The 16,131-nt window shown below is 45.9% G+C and overlaps 1 protein-coding gene across 1 annotated transcript; it reads left to right on the top strand.

Annotated features, from left to right (window-relative positions):
• Window positions 1-533: 533 nt before the first annotated feature.
• On the top strand, window positions 534-14,524 carry LOC149321205 (uncharacterized). The gene is made up of 9 exons (XM_089509768.1): window positions 534-800; window positions 2,744-2,827; window positions 3,104-3,328; window positions 5,952-5,974; window positions 6,072-6,184; window positions 7,249-7,281; window positions 9,843-9,928; window positions 11,538-11,655; window positions 13,826-14,524. Exons 1-9 carry the CDS (start codon window positions 534-536, stop codon window positions 14,425-14,427), a joined length of 1,551 nt encoding a protein of 516 aa, XP_089365894.1. The 3' UTR covers window positions 14,428-14,524.
• Window positions 14,525-16,131: the final 1,607 nt, after the last annotated feature.

The raw sequence follows: 16,131 nt of genomic DNA, 5'->3' as shown, positions 1-16,131 counted from the left end.
AAGGCAGTGCCTGGTGGATGACACATAATCACTCAGGAGGTGTTTGGCTGGGAGTGATGGGAGTTGCAGTCCATTACATGGAGGGAGGGCCTCACTAGGTTGGGGAAGGTAGTGACACTTTTCAGCCTGTCTGTGATGGGAGACTCAGCCTCTCAGGACTGGAGGTGCTTGGCTGAGGATGATGGGAGTTGGAGTCCATTACACGGTGGGAGGGGGAGAGGCATTCCAGGTTAGGGAAGGCAGTGCCATTTGCCCCTTCCATCGCTTCAAGCGCTTGGAGGAAGTGGTTGGGCTGAGGATGATGGGAGTTGCAGTCCATCAGATGGAGGGGGAGGGCTCACTAAGTTGTGGAAGAAGGTGACACTTTTCAGCCTGCGCCTGAGATGGGAGGATGACACACCACAGCCCAGGAAGTGCTTGGCTGGGGATGATGGGAGTTGTAGTGTAGTGGCTGTGCTTGAAGGCGTGTCCTCCGGAAGCCCCTCCCCGGGCTGCCTTTGTGCTGCTGCTGCTGCTGCTGCCGCTGCCTGGCCATGGCGGCGGGGCCTTGCTTGCCGCCGGGGGAGTGGCTGTGCTGCCCGCTCTGCCGGGGGCTGCTGCGGGACCCAGTGATGCTCCCGGGCTGCGGGCACAACGTCTGCCGGGGCTGTGCCTCCCAGCGCTGGGCGCCTCTGGAGCGGAGCCTCCGCTGCCCGCGCTGCCTCCAGCCCCTGCCCCTCCAGCGCCTCCTCCTCCGGCCCAACCCGGCCCTCGCCGCCCTCGCCCTCGGCCTCCGCGGGGCAGAGGAAGAGCCCCCCTCTGTGAGCAGCAGGATGGGAGCTGCAGTCCTTGGGGAGGGAGAGGGGGGAGGGAGCCCCTGGTTGGGGGGGGAAGGGTGGCATTACAAGTAGACAGCCCCCCCTCTCTTAGTCCTTCAGCCTGTGAGCAGAGAGAGGATGGGGAGGATGGGAGTTGCAGTCCTTGGGGAGGGAGCCCTTGGTTGGGGGAAGGGGCTGGCATTACAAGTAGACCCCCCCACCTGTCCTTCAGCCCGTGTCTGTGCATGGAGGACGGCATGATGGGAGTTGCAGTCCAAACTACGGAAGGTTGGGGTTTACAAGAAGGCCTTGGCAGCTCAACAGGTAGTAGAATGAGGATGATGGGGATTGGAGTCCTTTAGGAGGAAGAAGAAGAGGAGAGGGAGCACCTGGTTGGGGAAAGGGGTGGCTTTAGAAGTACATCCCCCCGTACACCTATCCTGTATGAACATGGAGGGTGACATGATGGGAGTTGCAGTCCAAGTTATGGAAGGCTGGAGTTGTACAAGAAGGCCCGGGCCTGTATTGACATCCCCCCCCCCAACCTTCTTTCTTTCTCCAACATGGGAGGATGACACTGATCAGCTCAGAAAGTGGTGGGATGAGGATGATGGGAGTTGGAGTGCTTTGGAAGGAAGAGGGGAGGGAGCCCATGGTTGGGGAAGGAAGTGGCATTATAAGCAGGACCCCTCCCCCCTTTTATCCTTCAGCCTGAGTCTGTGCATGGAGGATGACATGATGGAAATTGCAGTCAAGGTTGTGGAAGAAGGCCTGGGCCTGTAGTGACATTTGCACACACACACACACACCCTATCTCGCTCTCTTCAACATGGGATGTGGTAGGATGAAGGTGATGGGAGTTGGAGTCCTTTAGAAGGAAGAGGGGGGAGGGAGCACCTGGTTGGGGAAGGGAGTGACATTAGAAGTAGATCCCCCCCACACCTATCCTTCAGCCTGTGTCTGTGCATGGAAGGTGACATGATGGGAGGTGCAGTCCAAGTTGTGAAAGGTTGGGTTTGTGCAAGAAGGCCTGGGCCTGTAGTGACATTTGCTCCCCCCTTCAACATGGAGGTGGTAAGATGAGGATGATGGGAGTTGGAGTCCTTTAGACAGGGATGGGGAGGCATGATAACTAGATTTGCCTCTCTCTCTCTCTCTCTCCAGCCTGAGTCTGTGCATGGAGGATGACATGATAAGAGTTGTAGTCTATCACATGGAGGGGGGTGTACCAGGTTGGGGAAGAAGGCCTGGACCTGTAGTGACATATGTCCCCTCTCTCTTCAACATGGAGGATGACACTGACCATCTCAGGAGGTGGTAGGATGAGGATGATGGGAGCTGTAGAAAAGGGGATGCGTACCAGGTTGGGGAAGGGAGTGGCACAATTTCCCTCCCTCTTTTTCTCTCTCTCCAGCCTATGTCTGTGCATGGAGGATGGAATGATGGGAGTTGCAGTCCAAATTGTGGAAGACTGGGGTTGTGGAAATCCAGGTTGTGGAAGGCCTGGACCTGTAGTGACATTTTCCCCTCCCTCTCTTCAGCCTGTGTCTTTGTGCCTAGAGGATGACACTGAGGAGGTGCTTGGCTGAGGATGATGGGAGTTGTAGCCCATTACATAGGGGGGGTGTTCAAGGTTGGGGAAAGGAGTGACATTTTCTCCTCCTTCTCTTCAGTCTGTGTCTGTGCCTCTGTATGTAATTTAACTCTTCTCTAAGGATCACTGAATTGGGAGAAATGGGAAATGACTTCCAGGCAAAGGGATCGCCATCTGGGCAGAAAAATTGCAAAAAAGGTGACTCCCTCTTGTCAGAAGTCAGTAAAGGAAGCCTTTTGTGGCCAGAATGAATATAGTCGGCTGCAAAGGGCACAGGAGCAAAGCTTGGTAACAAAAAACTGACAGCCCTTATTTGTTACTATTTACAAAAATAACCATGTTTTTCTACCAGGGAGAATCAGAGGAACTTCAGGCTCATTGGAGAAGAGAGAGAGAAACCCAAATGAGTGAAGGGAAGCAAAGAGAGGAATTGCTGGTGGGTATAAATACAGGGTTTACAATCTCCTCCTTTTACCCTTACAATAACCTTATGGGGAAGACTAGGCTGTGAGACTGTGACTGACTGAAGGTCATCCAGCAATCTCACGTTTGAATGGGAATTTAGGCAGTGAAGTTTCTCCGCATGTTTTGTGTTAAGCAAAGCTTTGCCTGTTGAATTTCTGTCTACCAGGCAGCTGTGAATCACAGTGGGGGGTGGAATGCAAGTGTTGGGATTTTTTCAGGTTTGTTCTGCTTGATTCTTTGACTGCAGAAGCAGATGGAGGTGGAAGAGCAGCAGGTTATCTGGGAATGGAAGGAGCTGCGGGGATATCTGGAGACATGGGAAAGGCACTGGCTGAATCATGTGGAGGAGCTCAAAAGAGACATTGTCCAGGGTGGCTATGAGCAAGACTCCAAAGGGACCAGTGAAGATTCGCTGCTACAGGAACTTCTGGGCGAGCAGGAAAGAGAGCCATCATTGAGTCAGTCTTTGCAGGTAAATCACCTTGTTGCTGCTGCTTCTGCTTCTGTGTGCCTTTTGGTCATTTCCAACCTATGGCAACTTGAAGGCAGACCTATCATGGGATTTTCTTGACAAGATTTATTCAGAGGAGGTTTGCCATTGCCATTGTAGTTAGCCCAAGGTCATCCAGTGGGTTTCATGACCAAGCTGGGAATTGAACCTCCAGAGTCCAACACTCAAGCCACTGCGTCACACTGACCCTTTATTTGCTGTTTAATGTGCAGTTAAGAGGAGATGAGCCAGGTCTGTAGCTAGGCCTTTAGGGGCCCTGGGGCAGAAAGTACATTCGAGGCCCCTATATTTTTTCGTACACTCCTGAGTACTACCATGCGCTGCAGGTACCATCTTGGCGCATCGCTGTTTACACGGGGCGCACTTCAATTATGTGGCTAGTGCACACGAGGGATGTTACAGCACTGCTCCAGGGCACTTATGGCACCTCTGTTGCAGCAGACAAAGGAGCCATGTCTCTTTGGGTCCCTGTGCCCCAGTTGCCCCAGCCTAGCTACAGGCCTACAGATGAGCTCAAAATGGCATACCTGAGTTATCTCCTGCTCCACACTTTATCAGCGCAACAACTCTAGGAGTTCAAAGAGACTATCTGGCCCAATATCAGCTGGTGAGTTTGAGTGCTAAATGGGGATTTGATCCTGGATCTCTGGAGTCCCAGTCCTGCCTTCTAGTCACTGTGTCCCAGTGATGTCTACAGATTACATCACTTTTGAAACATAGGAGCATTCTAGGTGATTCTCTTTGGTCTAGTTGTAAACTTTAGATTTAAATCTCTGTTTTAAGGCAGAACTAGTCACTATCTTGTTTCTTGTAATGGCCAAGCAGTTGAGAATACGAGAGGAAGGAAAAGTAACAACAATCTTGAACTTGTCTTATTTTGTTTTTTGGCCATGTTGGTGTCTCTTAGCTTTATCTGCTTTCCTGGTCTCTCGTTGATGCAGTTGGGTAACTCTGTGGGAGCTGTCCAGAGCTGATCACAGAAATGATTGGGATACATTTGTGACACAATACTAAACGTGCAATGGGTCACTTGTAAAATGTGGAGGCAACCCAAATGATGTATTCACTTTGACAGCCTGTTTCTGGTTTTGAGGGCAAAGTTGAGCAAACTGAAGTTAAGGGACACATTTCTTTCGGAGAAGATAGTTGGGGGCTTGAAGCCAAAGGTATACAGGGATTCTTATTTTTCCCTTTCTGTTCTCCCTTCATCACCTTTTTTGTGCTTGGTTGAGTCACATGCCAATCTGTATATCCATGGGGTTTTTTATGACTTGTGGTGGCAGCATGAAGGTAAGACATGGGGTGCAGGAAGGTGCATGGAGTAGGTGACTGAAGATTAGTCACCAACTGCCCGGTTCTGCTCTAGAGCTTCTGCAGCTGGAAGGCCTGGCATAGTTTTAATCACAGAATCATAGAGTTGGAAGGGTCTCCAAGGACCATCAAGTTCCAGGTCCCTGCTAGTGTAGGAGTCTCCAGTGAAGAAAGACCCACCCTCTTCTGAGGTATCGCATATACTTGACTATAAGTCGTGTATAAGTCAAGGGCAGGTTTGGGGCCAAAATTATGGATTTTGATATGACCCGTGGATAAGTTGAGGGTAAAACTTAGGGACATATAACAAAGGATGTAAAGGATGAAGCAAAGAACAATGGTGCCAAAGAACGTACAAAATTCTGGCAGGCATAACAGTGCTCATCCTAAAGACTGGATGGATGAGGCGGAAGTTGTGGTAAACTGTATAATGTGTGGGGAAGGCGACCAGGTCCAGTCCTGGGCTAAGAAAATGTGCATATGTCAAAAGGGATGAGAAGGCAAAACAAAGAAAATGTTGACTATATTAGCAATGATTATGGCTTTTAGGGTAAATTTGCCTGATTTTAACCCAGAAAAGCTGATAAGCACACACAAATATCTTATTTAAACTTTTCAAAGCCCGATTCCTCTTGCCACTCCTTTGAGAGGAAGCACCAAAGAGTTGCAACCTCCACAATTTTCCCATTCAGGCATTCAAAAATATCAGAAGTGGTGCCTCGGTGGAGAGAGTAGAGTGGGTCAGGGGTTCTTTAAGGTGCTCCCAGGATGGACTAAGCTCTCACCTTTTGCCACTCTACTCAGAGAAGGGGATAGTTTGTTTTTCTATAAGAGTTAAAAGTATAGTGCTTACATTGACTCTGGGTCAATTTTTGACTAAAATATCTAGCTTTCTATAGTGGGGCCTTATTACCTGTGGGCTTGCCATTCACAAATTTAAGCATCCACAGATGGATGGCAAGCCCCATTGTCCCCAATGACATGCATTCAGCTGCACTAGTGGACACACGCATGTTGCGTCACCATTAAGGACAATGGGACTTGAAGTCCTACATTTTTTGGTTTCCGGGGTGGGTGGGTGGGATCCTCCAAAGATACCAAGGTCTGACTGTACATGAGTATATAGAGTAATGCATTTCACAATGCACTGTATAAAACCATCATTATGGTTGCCACATTTAGCCAACATCAGAGTTATCATATTTATGGCATTGTAATCTTGCTTCCTTTTTTATGCACACCCTCCTCCTCTTTCTTCTTACTCTATTTCCAGGGTGTTGAAAGCACCAAGAACAGGTACATTTTAAACTCTTCCTTCTTCTGCTCTGCTGGGTTTGTAAGGAGCAGAGAAGTGGATCTGCTATGGGATCACCCACCTTCTTTCCCTCCCCAGCTTGGAAGATGGAGTGTTGATGGTAGACCCTGCTGTAGAAGAGCTAAAACAGAGGCTCCGTAGGTTCTCCTGGAAACGGACTCTTCTTCAGGAGGCACTGCTGCGATTCAAAGGTAAGGAAGCGCTTGCTGTCTGTGGCACTAGTTGTCCTCATAGGGTGTTGAGGGGCATTTATGTGCACACTACAGCCATGTGAGTGAGGCAGATTGTATGGCTTTTTTTTTAAAGAAGTTGCTTTTATGTTGAACCAAAACACTGGTCCACCCCTGCTCAACTGTCTACTTGCTGGCTGTGTTCTCCAGGAAAGATCCTTTAAAACTGTAGATGCCAGAGAAAACCAGTGAAAGATCTAACAGGTAACAACTGTACAGTTGACCTTCATATCCTTGGATTCTTTATCCACAGCTTCAACCATCCACAGCTTGAAAATATTCCCAAAAGACATAAATTCCAAAAAGCAAACCTTGTTTTTGTTATTTTATGTAATAGACACCATTTCACTATGCCATTGTATTTAGTAGGACTTAAGCATTAAGAATTGAGCGTTAATGGGACTTCAGGGTTTTGGTATCCACATGCGATCCTGGAACCAAACCAAGGGGCCACTTTATTATGATTTTTTGTACCATCTCAGATGGACCACTAGACTTTTATTGCTTCTTAAGTGGTAGCTTTAAAATAATAATGACTAGGACAAGGTATAGTATAGGTTTTTTTTTTTTTTTTGGGGGATGGGGATATTTGTTGTTGGGGATATGTATTATGTTTTTTATTGTATTAATGTTGTTAACCGCTATGATTTAATGTTGGAATAGCGGTATACAAATAAAATGTATTATTATTATTATTATTATTATTATTATTATTGGTTGGGAAAATGTGGCTTCTAGGAACCAACCCCCGCCCCTGAGTCCCCTTCACACACAATCTTTTTCCTGGTAAAAAATATCCATCCACCCCGAAAACATTCTAGAGGACATCTGACAAAAGCCATAACCAGAAATTATTTCGAATTGGAAAATCTGGCCAATTTTGAGTTTAAAATGGGGCAGCGCAGTCCCTTGTCGGTTAGACACTTAGTCCCTGCCACCATTGACTACCCCTGTGCTCAGAGTGTGTCCCCTCATGTCATCCACAGTGTCCTCTTGTCCTCTGATTCTTTTCTTTTTCTCCCCAGAGGAACTCCAGTTGGAAATGAATGGGGATACAGGTATGTGACTGTCTCTGAAACAACAAGAAGATCACCTTACCTTCTAAATTTGATCTGTTCTGCTACTTTTCTTCATAAAACCATAGGAAAATATTATAGGAATTATTTCTTGGGAAGGAGGATTGGTGCATCTAGGTTCAGGGTTTTTGGACAGTAACTCTCTTAAGCTTTCAGACAGGGGCCTTTTCCAACCCTAGCTTGGAGAAACCAGGGATTAAACTTGGAATCTTCTTTATGCAGAACATACAATCTGAGCTACAGCGCTTCTGCATGCCTTTGGATGGGTATCAGATGGATTCATGGTCATTCTATATCTGAAATCCCCAGCCAGGTCAACTGGACCAACTGAATGATTTTACAAAAAGGAGCAAGTCTCCCTAAAATCAAATTTTAAAATATAATTTGATCTAGGCTTTTAAAGCTGTAACTCCAGGGCAGATGAAGTGAAAATTTCCAACAGCATATGGCCCTCAAGGCTATTTCTGCAGTGCCCTTTTTAAAAAATTGAAAGTCAATCTGGTTCACCTCCTGTTTAAAGAAAAACTTTTCCTGAGGCCCAGGGTGGCATAATATGGGCCTGATACAGATGGCACGGAAGCGCCGTCCTAAGGACAAAACTAGGACTGGGGAGCGCGCAGCAACTGCACGCTCCTCAGCTCTAGTTTGTATGGACGAAGCCATTTTGAAGGTGTGCCATCCATACACAGCACGTGATGATGGCGTCACGCACGCACCACTTCCACACGAACCAGTGCGTGTGTGACATCACTGCGCCACTGGGGGGCGCTTGTGGTGCCCTATGTGCGGTGCAGAAAGGAACTCCAAAACGGAGTTCCTTTTGGGCATGCGTTTCATTCCTGTGGCTAGATTGCCATGGGAATGAAGCCAGGGAGAAAGGGGCTGTTCGGCCCCTTTCTCCCATGGCTGCACCTGTCAGGGTGTCCAGGGGCATGCAGTCCCAAAGATACCCCTTTTCCAGGCCATGGGGAAGTGGCGTTTTGGCGCTTCTCCGTGGCCTGGAAAAGCACTAGGTTGGGGCTGCAGGGGCTGCTGGTATGGCTGCCTTGGCCCCAATCCTGTGTGGAAAGGGGCGGGTGCAGGCCACCCCAAAGGGCCAGTCTGTACTGCACCATAGTGATCAATCCCCAAGCCTCCTCAGGGGCTGGGGGCAGGGAGAGTGGGTCATTTTAACAGGAATAATTTTTTTTCAAAGATTTGACTGTGCTGAAAGTCTCCAAATAGCCTTGGGGAATTGCATTCTGCCAGTAGAGCACTCTTTCCCCACCATTGCTCTACAGCAAGAGATACAGTATAATCTTTTTCTCACTCCAGCATTATCTTTTGCTTCCACAAAGGAAATATGGGTTTGAAAGGACTGATCTCAAGAAACATCCACAGACAGAGAATAAACTCGCTCTGTCCAGACTTCCCTCCACAATTATTATCTTGAGATTCCAAAATAATAGCTTGATAAATATAGGCTTATTCTTTACACCAGAGCTACTTAAGTTGATTGTTCCTGCACCAATATCTGTCTGCTAGCCATCTGCTTCTGGTCCATGAAGTGTTTCCAGTAAAGAAGCAAACAATTTAGCTAATGGACACAAATATGGTATCAGTCCCTGGCAATTTAAGAAAAAAATGGCTAGTTCTCATCAGATAGCCTGAGAAACTCTGATTTAAACTCCCACCCCAAAACAGTCTCTGAAGCAGGGCTGCAATTCAAGGGAAGTATCAGATCAACCCAAGAGTTTTAGCTGCCTGAGACAGAAGAATAAATGGGGATGTCTCCACCCTGTCTACACCATCAAAGCATATCCAGTCTAATGTTGGTTGAATTGCTCTGGCACATGAGCAGAAAATTGCACTCAGTCCATTGGTACCAGTAAGAATACAACAGTAACCAATTAATAAGGTACAGTGCTCCCTTTTTTTACGCGGGGGATCCATTCCGGACCCCTCCCCCCCCCACGCATAAAAAAAGTGTATGCTCGAGCCCCATTGAAAATAATGGGTCTTGTGCATGGCGCAACAGCACAGGTGCATGCCCCATTACGTTTAATGGGACGCGCTGCCCCTTGCACCCCACAGGCTCCCTCAGGCTCCCTCACGGCTTTCAGCGTATGCTGAAAGCCGCGTATGGTGCATCCGCATATGATGTGGGCGCACTGTACTGTCTTTTCATCACATCCCTAAGCCATTGCCTGGGGTAACGACTGCTCTGCTTCATGGCAGGGCCAATGGTACATATTGTGTGTTGCATCTTTCTTGACCCTCTTCCTGAAAGTGGATATATGAGTTAAATTTGGGTTTATGCTGAAAATGCAGCATTGCCTTGAATTTAAACCTAAACAATCCATTCCATGATCTGTACTTACCTACATACTGCCTGATCCACACAATATGTAGACTTCCATTTTGTATTTTTCTTTCTTTCTCCCACACTACAGTTATTTGAAAATGGGAAGAGATTGGAACTTTGAATGTCAAATTGTGCCCTGAATGTGTACAATATATCAAATATCTTTGTTGCAATTTCCCCTTCTTACCTCCTTGTTCAGGGTACAGGATAGCATCATCATTTCAATCGACACTAACCCATCATCCCCAGGAAGATGGAAAGGAAACATCTGCAACAGAGATTCAGGTACTTAATTTTTCAGAGTGTACTAGTGCTCCTTAGTAATTCACTGTTTTCAGACTTGAATGTGAAGACAGACAGACAGACAGATGAAGGAAGGAAGGAAGGAAGAAAGGAATGTCTTCAGAAACCAAAACAACACAGGAAAATGCAAGGGCTGACTGACAGGAATATTTTATCCAAGAGCTGGGAAACAAATCCCTTGGATTGCACATGGTCCTCCAGAGTTGATTATTTTAGTCCGTATGACACTGCCAAAAAAACTTTGAAATTGGTGGCAGACAGGTGAAAAAAATTAAGGCTTTTTGCTTGCTTTCAGTGGCTTGTAGTGGTTTGCCACATTTGGTAACAAATAGGGAATAACCCATTTAAAACAAGGAAATGCTTTTAAATGGTGCAGTTTCTAATGAATCCTGGGAAGAAAAACTCCACTTATGGTCCCACTGACATCACCCATCCCATTTTGTTACAGACCACACTGTATCAATCATTTTTAATTAACAGAGGTGATGCTGTATATAATGAGCAGTGATAGTAAGGAACGAAATAAGGGGTGGTCTTGGGGGCAGAACTGGTTGAGCATGGGATCTTGCTTAATAGAAATATAGATATTTAATCCAGGTCAAGATGTATTTCCTAGCTTTGGGGGATTTATGTGCAGTAAAATGAATGCAGTTTTCTGTTTTCATGTTGACATTTGTCCCTTAATTTTCATGATTGCAGAAAAAGATTTCTGGAAAACATCTTTTTATCTAATGGGAGTAATTTTTGGGGGGGGGGGGGATTTGGGGACAAAATCTGCTCTACATGTTGAGGCCTACCTGTCCTTGACTTTGTCCATTTTATATTAAGAAGGTTCAAATGAACATATGTTACGGTTCAGGATCTTTGAGTTGTTTTGTAGCATTGAACACCTCCTAATGAGGTTATAGACTGTTTGTTCCTTCTGATAGTTATTGGGAACCATTCTTTCCTCCTGTAACCTGAAAAACCACCTTTTTGTCTCTTTTCTTTTCATCCTTTAGATTTGACTTAAAGAGACAAACACCAGTCTTTTCAGCTGCCTGTCTTCTATAGTACTCTCTTCCAGTGAACAATATTCCTTACTTTGAAACATTTCAGTATTGCTTCAAGTGGAAGAAGAGGATGCTGAGAACTTGCATGTGCTTTCTAGAGCTTAGGGAAATTACTTTATTGGACTACAGCTCCTGGAGTGCCCCAGATAAAATGGCTAATATCTATGCTGGCTGAGGGATTCTGGGATTTCTAGTCCAGAAAAGTAACATTTCCAAACCCTGGTGCTTTCTTAGTATGACAAAGTCAAAGGCTGTGGCCATTCTCCACCATAGTGAGAAACGTCTGTTCTTCCTATGAACTCCAAGGATAATTTAGCTCCAGCTCTGATTTTGTCCACATTTGAAGTGTGAAATTTTATCTCTTAAGCTTTACATTAGCTTCGTAACATTGCACCCCTCTGTCTTGAGAAAATCTTTTCCCGTGCAAGAAAGAGAGAGATTGTTTTGTCTTCTGTGAAGAGTGGGAGCACTCCCATTGCTCACAGGAGAAAACAAAACCTGAAACTGTTGATGCTGATTCAAAACTTTTGATGTTTCAGGAACTGGCATCCTACAAGAGACATTCAGAAGAGTCATGGATGGGATTTCCAGGTCTCGCTTCTGCCTTCCCTGGGAAGGTCAAGGAAGAAGAGAAGGAGGAAGCGGGCATCTCTGCAGGTGGGGGGCCTCACACCTCATTTCTCCCCCTGCAAATCTAATAACATCTAAACAATGATACCTTTATTTGGGCCAATCAAAATGCACAATATACATGTTGCAAGCTTTTGAAGCTCCACTGGCTTCTTCATCAGGCAAGGTGTTAAAAACCATACAGGAGAAAAAAATTGAAGATGTTAGTCATAGGCCTGCATTTTGCTGTCTTTGTTCTCAGATTTTGTTTGTTTGTTTTTTGGATGAGGTGCAAGGGGCTGTCCTCCAGCTGTATCCAACCCCTCCCCCCAGTCAGGTATCAGGAGAGAGGCTGGTGCTGTTTACTGATGGGGAAGGTAAAGAGGAGAGAGGCACCTGAGACAGATAAACCATCCCATTTTAGAAGGGGAAGGAAAAGGGAGTGCACCCTCCTATTGTTTCTCTGCAAAGATACATCAGTTGAATTGCCTCCCTGCTCTCTCTCATCCCCAGTTCACCAGCAGAACAGCTCCCCCTAGACGTCAGGGGAAATTTTAGACATGGTGCAAAGACCTACACTATAGCAACTTGCACTCTGTCCTAAAAGAAACTTGAGCACACATATGGCACTCACAGGATTGCTGCCTCGATATCCTGAAACACTGCTGGGAAGCCAGTGGCTCCCCAGACTCCAATAACTTTCTTGTTTTCCAAAGCTTTTCAAGTCTTAATTAAATATTGTTATATCATCTTGTATATTTTGATTATTTGTCAGTTGGTTTTATTTTGTTTTACATTGTTTTATGTATTCCACCTGGATAACTTATTCTACAGTTGTATTGTACAGTTTTATATTTGTTTTACTCCTTCCTTCCCGTGTGTGTGTGTATTAGATTGTGGTTTGACTGTTGGAGTAGGATGCTGGGAGACCAGAGTTCATAGAATCACATAGTTGGAGGAGACCACAAGGGCCATCCAGTCCAGTTCTCTGCCATGCAGGAATACACAATCAAAGCACCCCCAACTTATGGCCACCCAGCCTGTGTTTAAAGACCTCCAAAGAGGGAGACTCCACCACTTTCTGAGGGAGTGTGTTCCACGGTTGAACAGCTCTTACAGTCAGGAAGAACTTGGTGTTTAGGTGGAAGCTCTGGTTCCCCATTATCAACATGACACCCTTTCAAACATTTAAACATGGCTATCATATCACCCTTAACCGTCTCTCCTCCAGGCTAAACATACCCAGCTCCCTAAGTCTCTCTTCATAAAGCATGGTTTCCAGACCCTTCACCATTTTGGTTGCCCTTCTCTGGACACACTCAGGTTCAAATCTTTGCTTGGCCATGAAAACCCACTAGATGGCAAAGGCAAACCCCCCTGAACAAATTCTGCCAAGAAAACCCTGTGATAGGGTTTCCAGAAGCCAGAAGTGTCTTTCCCCTTGCAAAACCTTTCTCAAAACATGCCCTTTTCTGTACAGGTTCAAGGTTCAGCTTCACCCATTGCTCTTCATCCCTCTGAAGTTAAACATAGATATATTCAATTGAGTCTATGGCATCCCTGCCACTGTCATTTTAACTAATAAACTCCTGGGATTTTTTTTTTCTTATTGTCTCTTGCTTCTCTTTTCTGCAAGCAGCATTGACCATGTTGATTTGGAATCTTAGGAATTGTAGTCTGGCATATCAGGAGGGCAGCAGGTTGGAGCGGGCATTGATCTATATTGACAGTGTTGGATCAAGAATGGGGGGAGGGGGTGCATAGTTTCCAGTGAGTCCCATGGGACCAAATTACAGGGGCCCATCCCCACCCATCATCTGTCCTTTCACTCTGCTCCATTTGCCCTTCTCCATTCAGAGGGAGGCACAGAGTTCTGTGTTTCTCTACAAGGAGGAAAATAACAAATTAACTCTTTTCCAACCTCATCTCTTTCTTCCTCAATTGGAAGATGAGATGTGTGTGGTGAAACCTGCCCAACTTTACAGGCCAGGATTCAGGAGGCAGGGCATCCTAGGCAGTGTTTCTTAAACTTTGGTCCTCCAGATATTTTGGATTTTAGCTCCGAGAATTTCTAATAGTTGGTCCAATGGGCTAGAGTTTCTGGGAGTTGGAAGACAAAAACACCTGGAGGACCAAAATTTGGAAGCATTGCTAGGCCCTTTCCTATACAAGATAATAATTTCTTTCACCTCCCTTCCCATTCTTCTTTTTGCTCCAGAACACATCACAGTGTTACATGGTATTAAAGAAGAGGATCCTTGCCAGACTGGTCCTGAGATGGTGGAGATGCCAGCCATAAGACTGCAAAGGCCAGAGTGCAATGCATCCCTGAGTAGTCAGCAGACAAATGCAGAGGGGCTCCAGGGAAATACTTTGGCAAAGAGAAGTGGCCGGTCTGCTTGTTCCAGGAGAAGCTATGGGGAAGCAGCTGCAGCTGCTCGGAAAAGGAAAGATAAATGTTACCCGTGTCCCGAATGTGGGAAGATCTTCCGGCAGTTTGGAGTCTTGATCACACACCACCGGCTCCACACGGGCGAGAAGCCCTATAGCTGTACTTACTGTGCAAAAGGATTCAGTGATTATTCCAATCTGATTGCACATCAGAGAACCCACACTGGGGAGAAACCCTACCGGTGTGCTGACTGTGGGAAAAGCTTCACCCGTAGCACTACCCTCACCATTCATCAGAGGGGCCACACGCGGGAGAAACCCTACCCCTGCCTCCAGTGTGGGAAACGCTTCAGTCGGGCCTCAAACCTCACCATCCACCAGAGAACTCATGCAGGAGAAAGAAACCTGACATATTGTGGTCCAGAGTAAGGGGGGAATTGAACACACAGTTCCAGCCTTACCATGTGCATCAGAAAATGCATACAGCTCTTGCCAGTTGAAGGCTAGGCTCCATCTGGGTGCTCGTTCAGCTCCTCTGCCCCAACTTGTCTAGACTGGCCAAATTAATTTGGTTGAGGAAAAAGGCTTTCCCTATATCACTTCTAACCTGAGAAATGTTAACGACTTTGGGCTAGAACTCCCAGAACGCCTCAGCCATCTTGGATGGAGAGTTCTGGGAATCAAAGATCTACAGCTAACTTTTCCAAACTCTGGCTTGACCTATGCAAGAGGAGAGCTGGGATGAAATATTTTCTTCTAAATTGTAGGAAGTGGGCTGTCCAACATTGATTTCTGCCTTTATTAAATCTTGCAATCTGTCTGAATCATGTTGGAGCAATACATTAGTGTATGAACAGTTGTGTGCTTTCTCAGAGATTGTGTAAGTGCAGCCAAATATATGCAAGCACACATACAGCCCTTTCCCCTCGTTTTGACTTGGTGAGTGGGGAGCAAGTTGACTGTTCCACAAGACTTCAGCCTGTGGTGCCCATTACGCCATTGGCTGAGGAGCTGTGAGATCCAGCATAGGTATGCTGGCATCTATTTAGGCTATGCTAAAAGTATACCAGGATCTGAACCTGAGTACATCATAGCTGGCCAGGGCTTAAGAGGCATTGACTGACTGGATACGCTCCATGAAGGCAGCTGTTAGCAACATATTTCTCTTTATTCTGTAAATATGTGAATAAATAGTTTTTACACAATTTTTCTGCAATGTTTTGTTCTTCAGTATACCTGCCTCTTCCCCAAAAGAGGCTGAACTCACGTTTGCTTTGCCTGTGGTGTACAGGTGTCCTTACCTTCCTTATGTAGCAGCATTTGGACACGGTAGTTCATGAGAAAATCTGATGATTTTCTAAAGGAATAGACTCCTCTGCATTACTGAGGCTGACAATACCAGATCTCCAAATAAACCTATTACTGAGGGCATACTGTCATTTTCTTGCCTAAAATGCTTGTAGTGTCCTTGAGACATAGAGTGAAATCAGAGAAGCACCCAAAGCTTGAAGGTGTAGTAACAGTTTCATTACTTTGACTTAGGAAGCCATGTTCTCCTGCCCCCCCCCCAAAAAAAAAAGGAAAATTTGAAAGACTGGATCGGTCTTGCAAGTGGACCCAAAGGAAAGCAACCTTTTATTTAATTTTAAGTAGCACCTGGGCTCTGTGACAAGAGGGAACATGTGCCCCTCCAGATGTTGGAGTGACAATCCCATCAGCCCCAGCCAGCAATCTGATGAGCTATCATGGGAGTTGCACTCTTAACATCATTTGGAGGGGTATGCATTCCCAATCCATGCAGTTAGTGATGATGAACCAGTCCAGATCTCAGCAGCAACATAGCACTCAGACATCCCTACAACAAACTGCCAACCAAAAAGAACAGAATTTCTGTCTGGATATGCGCATGCAGTGACCCATATTCTGTAGCTCAACTAGCACAGACCCATTGAATCTATGAGATTTACTTCATTGTTCAACAATAGATTCAATGGCTCTGTTCCAGTTGGGACTCTCCAATAGGATTCTAGCAATATGTGTTTAGGAAGGATTTACCCTGGGACCATACTTGTATTTTATGCCTTTATTATTACACATACTGTATAAGACAATATAAAGCAGGAGTTTATGATG

Source organism: Sceloporus occidentalis, unplaced genomic scaffold (assembly GCF_023333645.1).
Source record: "Sceloporus occidentalis isolate IW3139 unplaced genomic scaffold, rSceOcc1.0.p SCAF_1, whole genome shotgun sequence".
NCBI classification, from domain to species: domain Eukaryota; kingdom Metazoa; phylum Chordata; class Lepidosauria; order Squamata; family Phrynosomatidae; genus Sceloporus; species Sceloporus occidentalis.
Note: the sequence above shows the minus strand (reverse complement) of the source record. Positions and strands in the feature narration are given on the sequence as shown.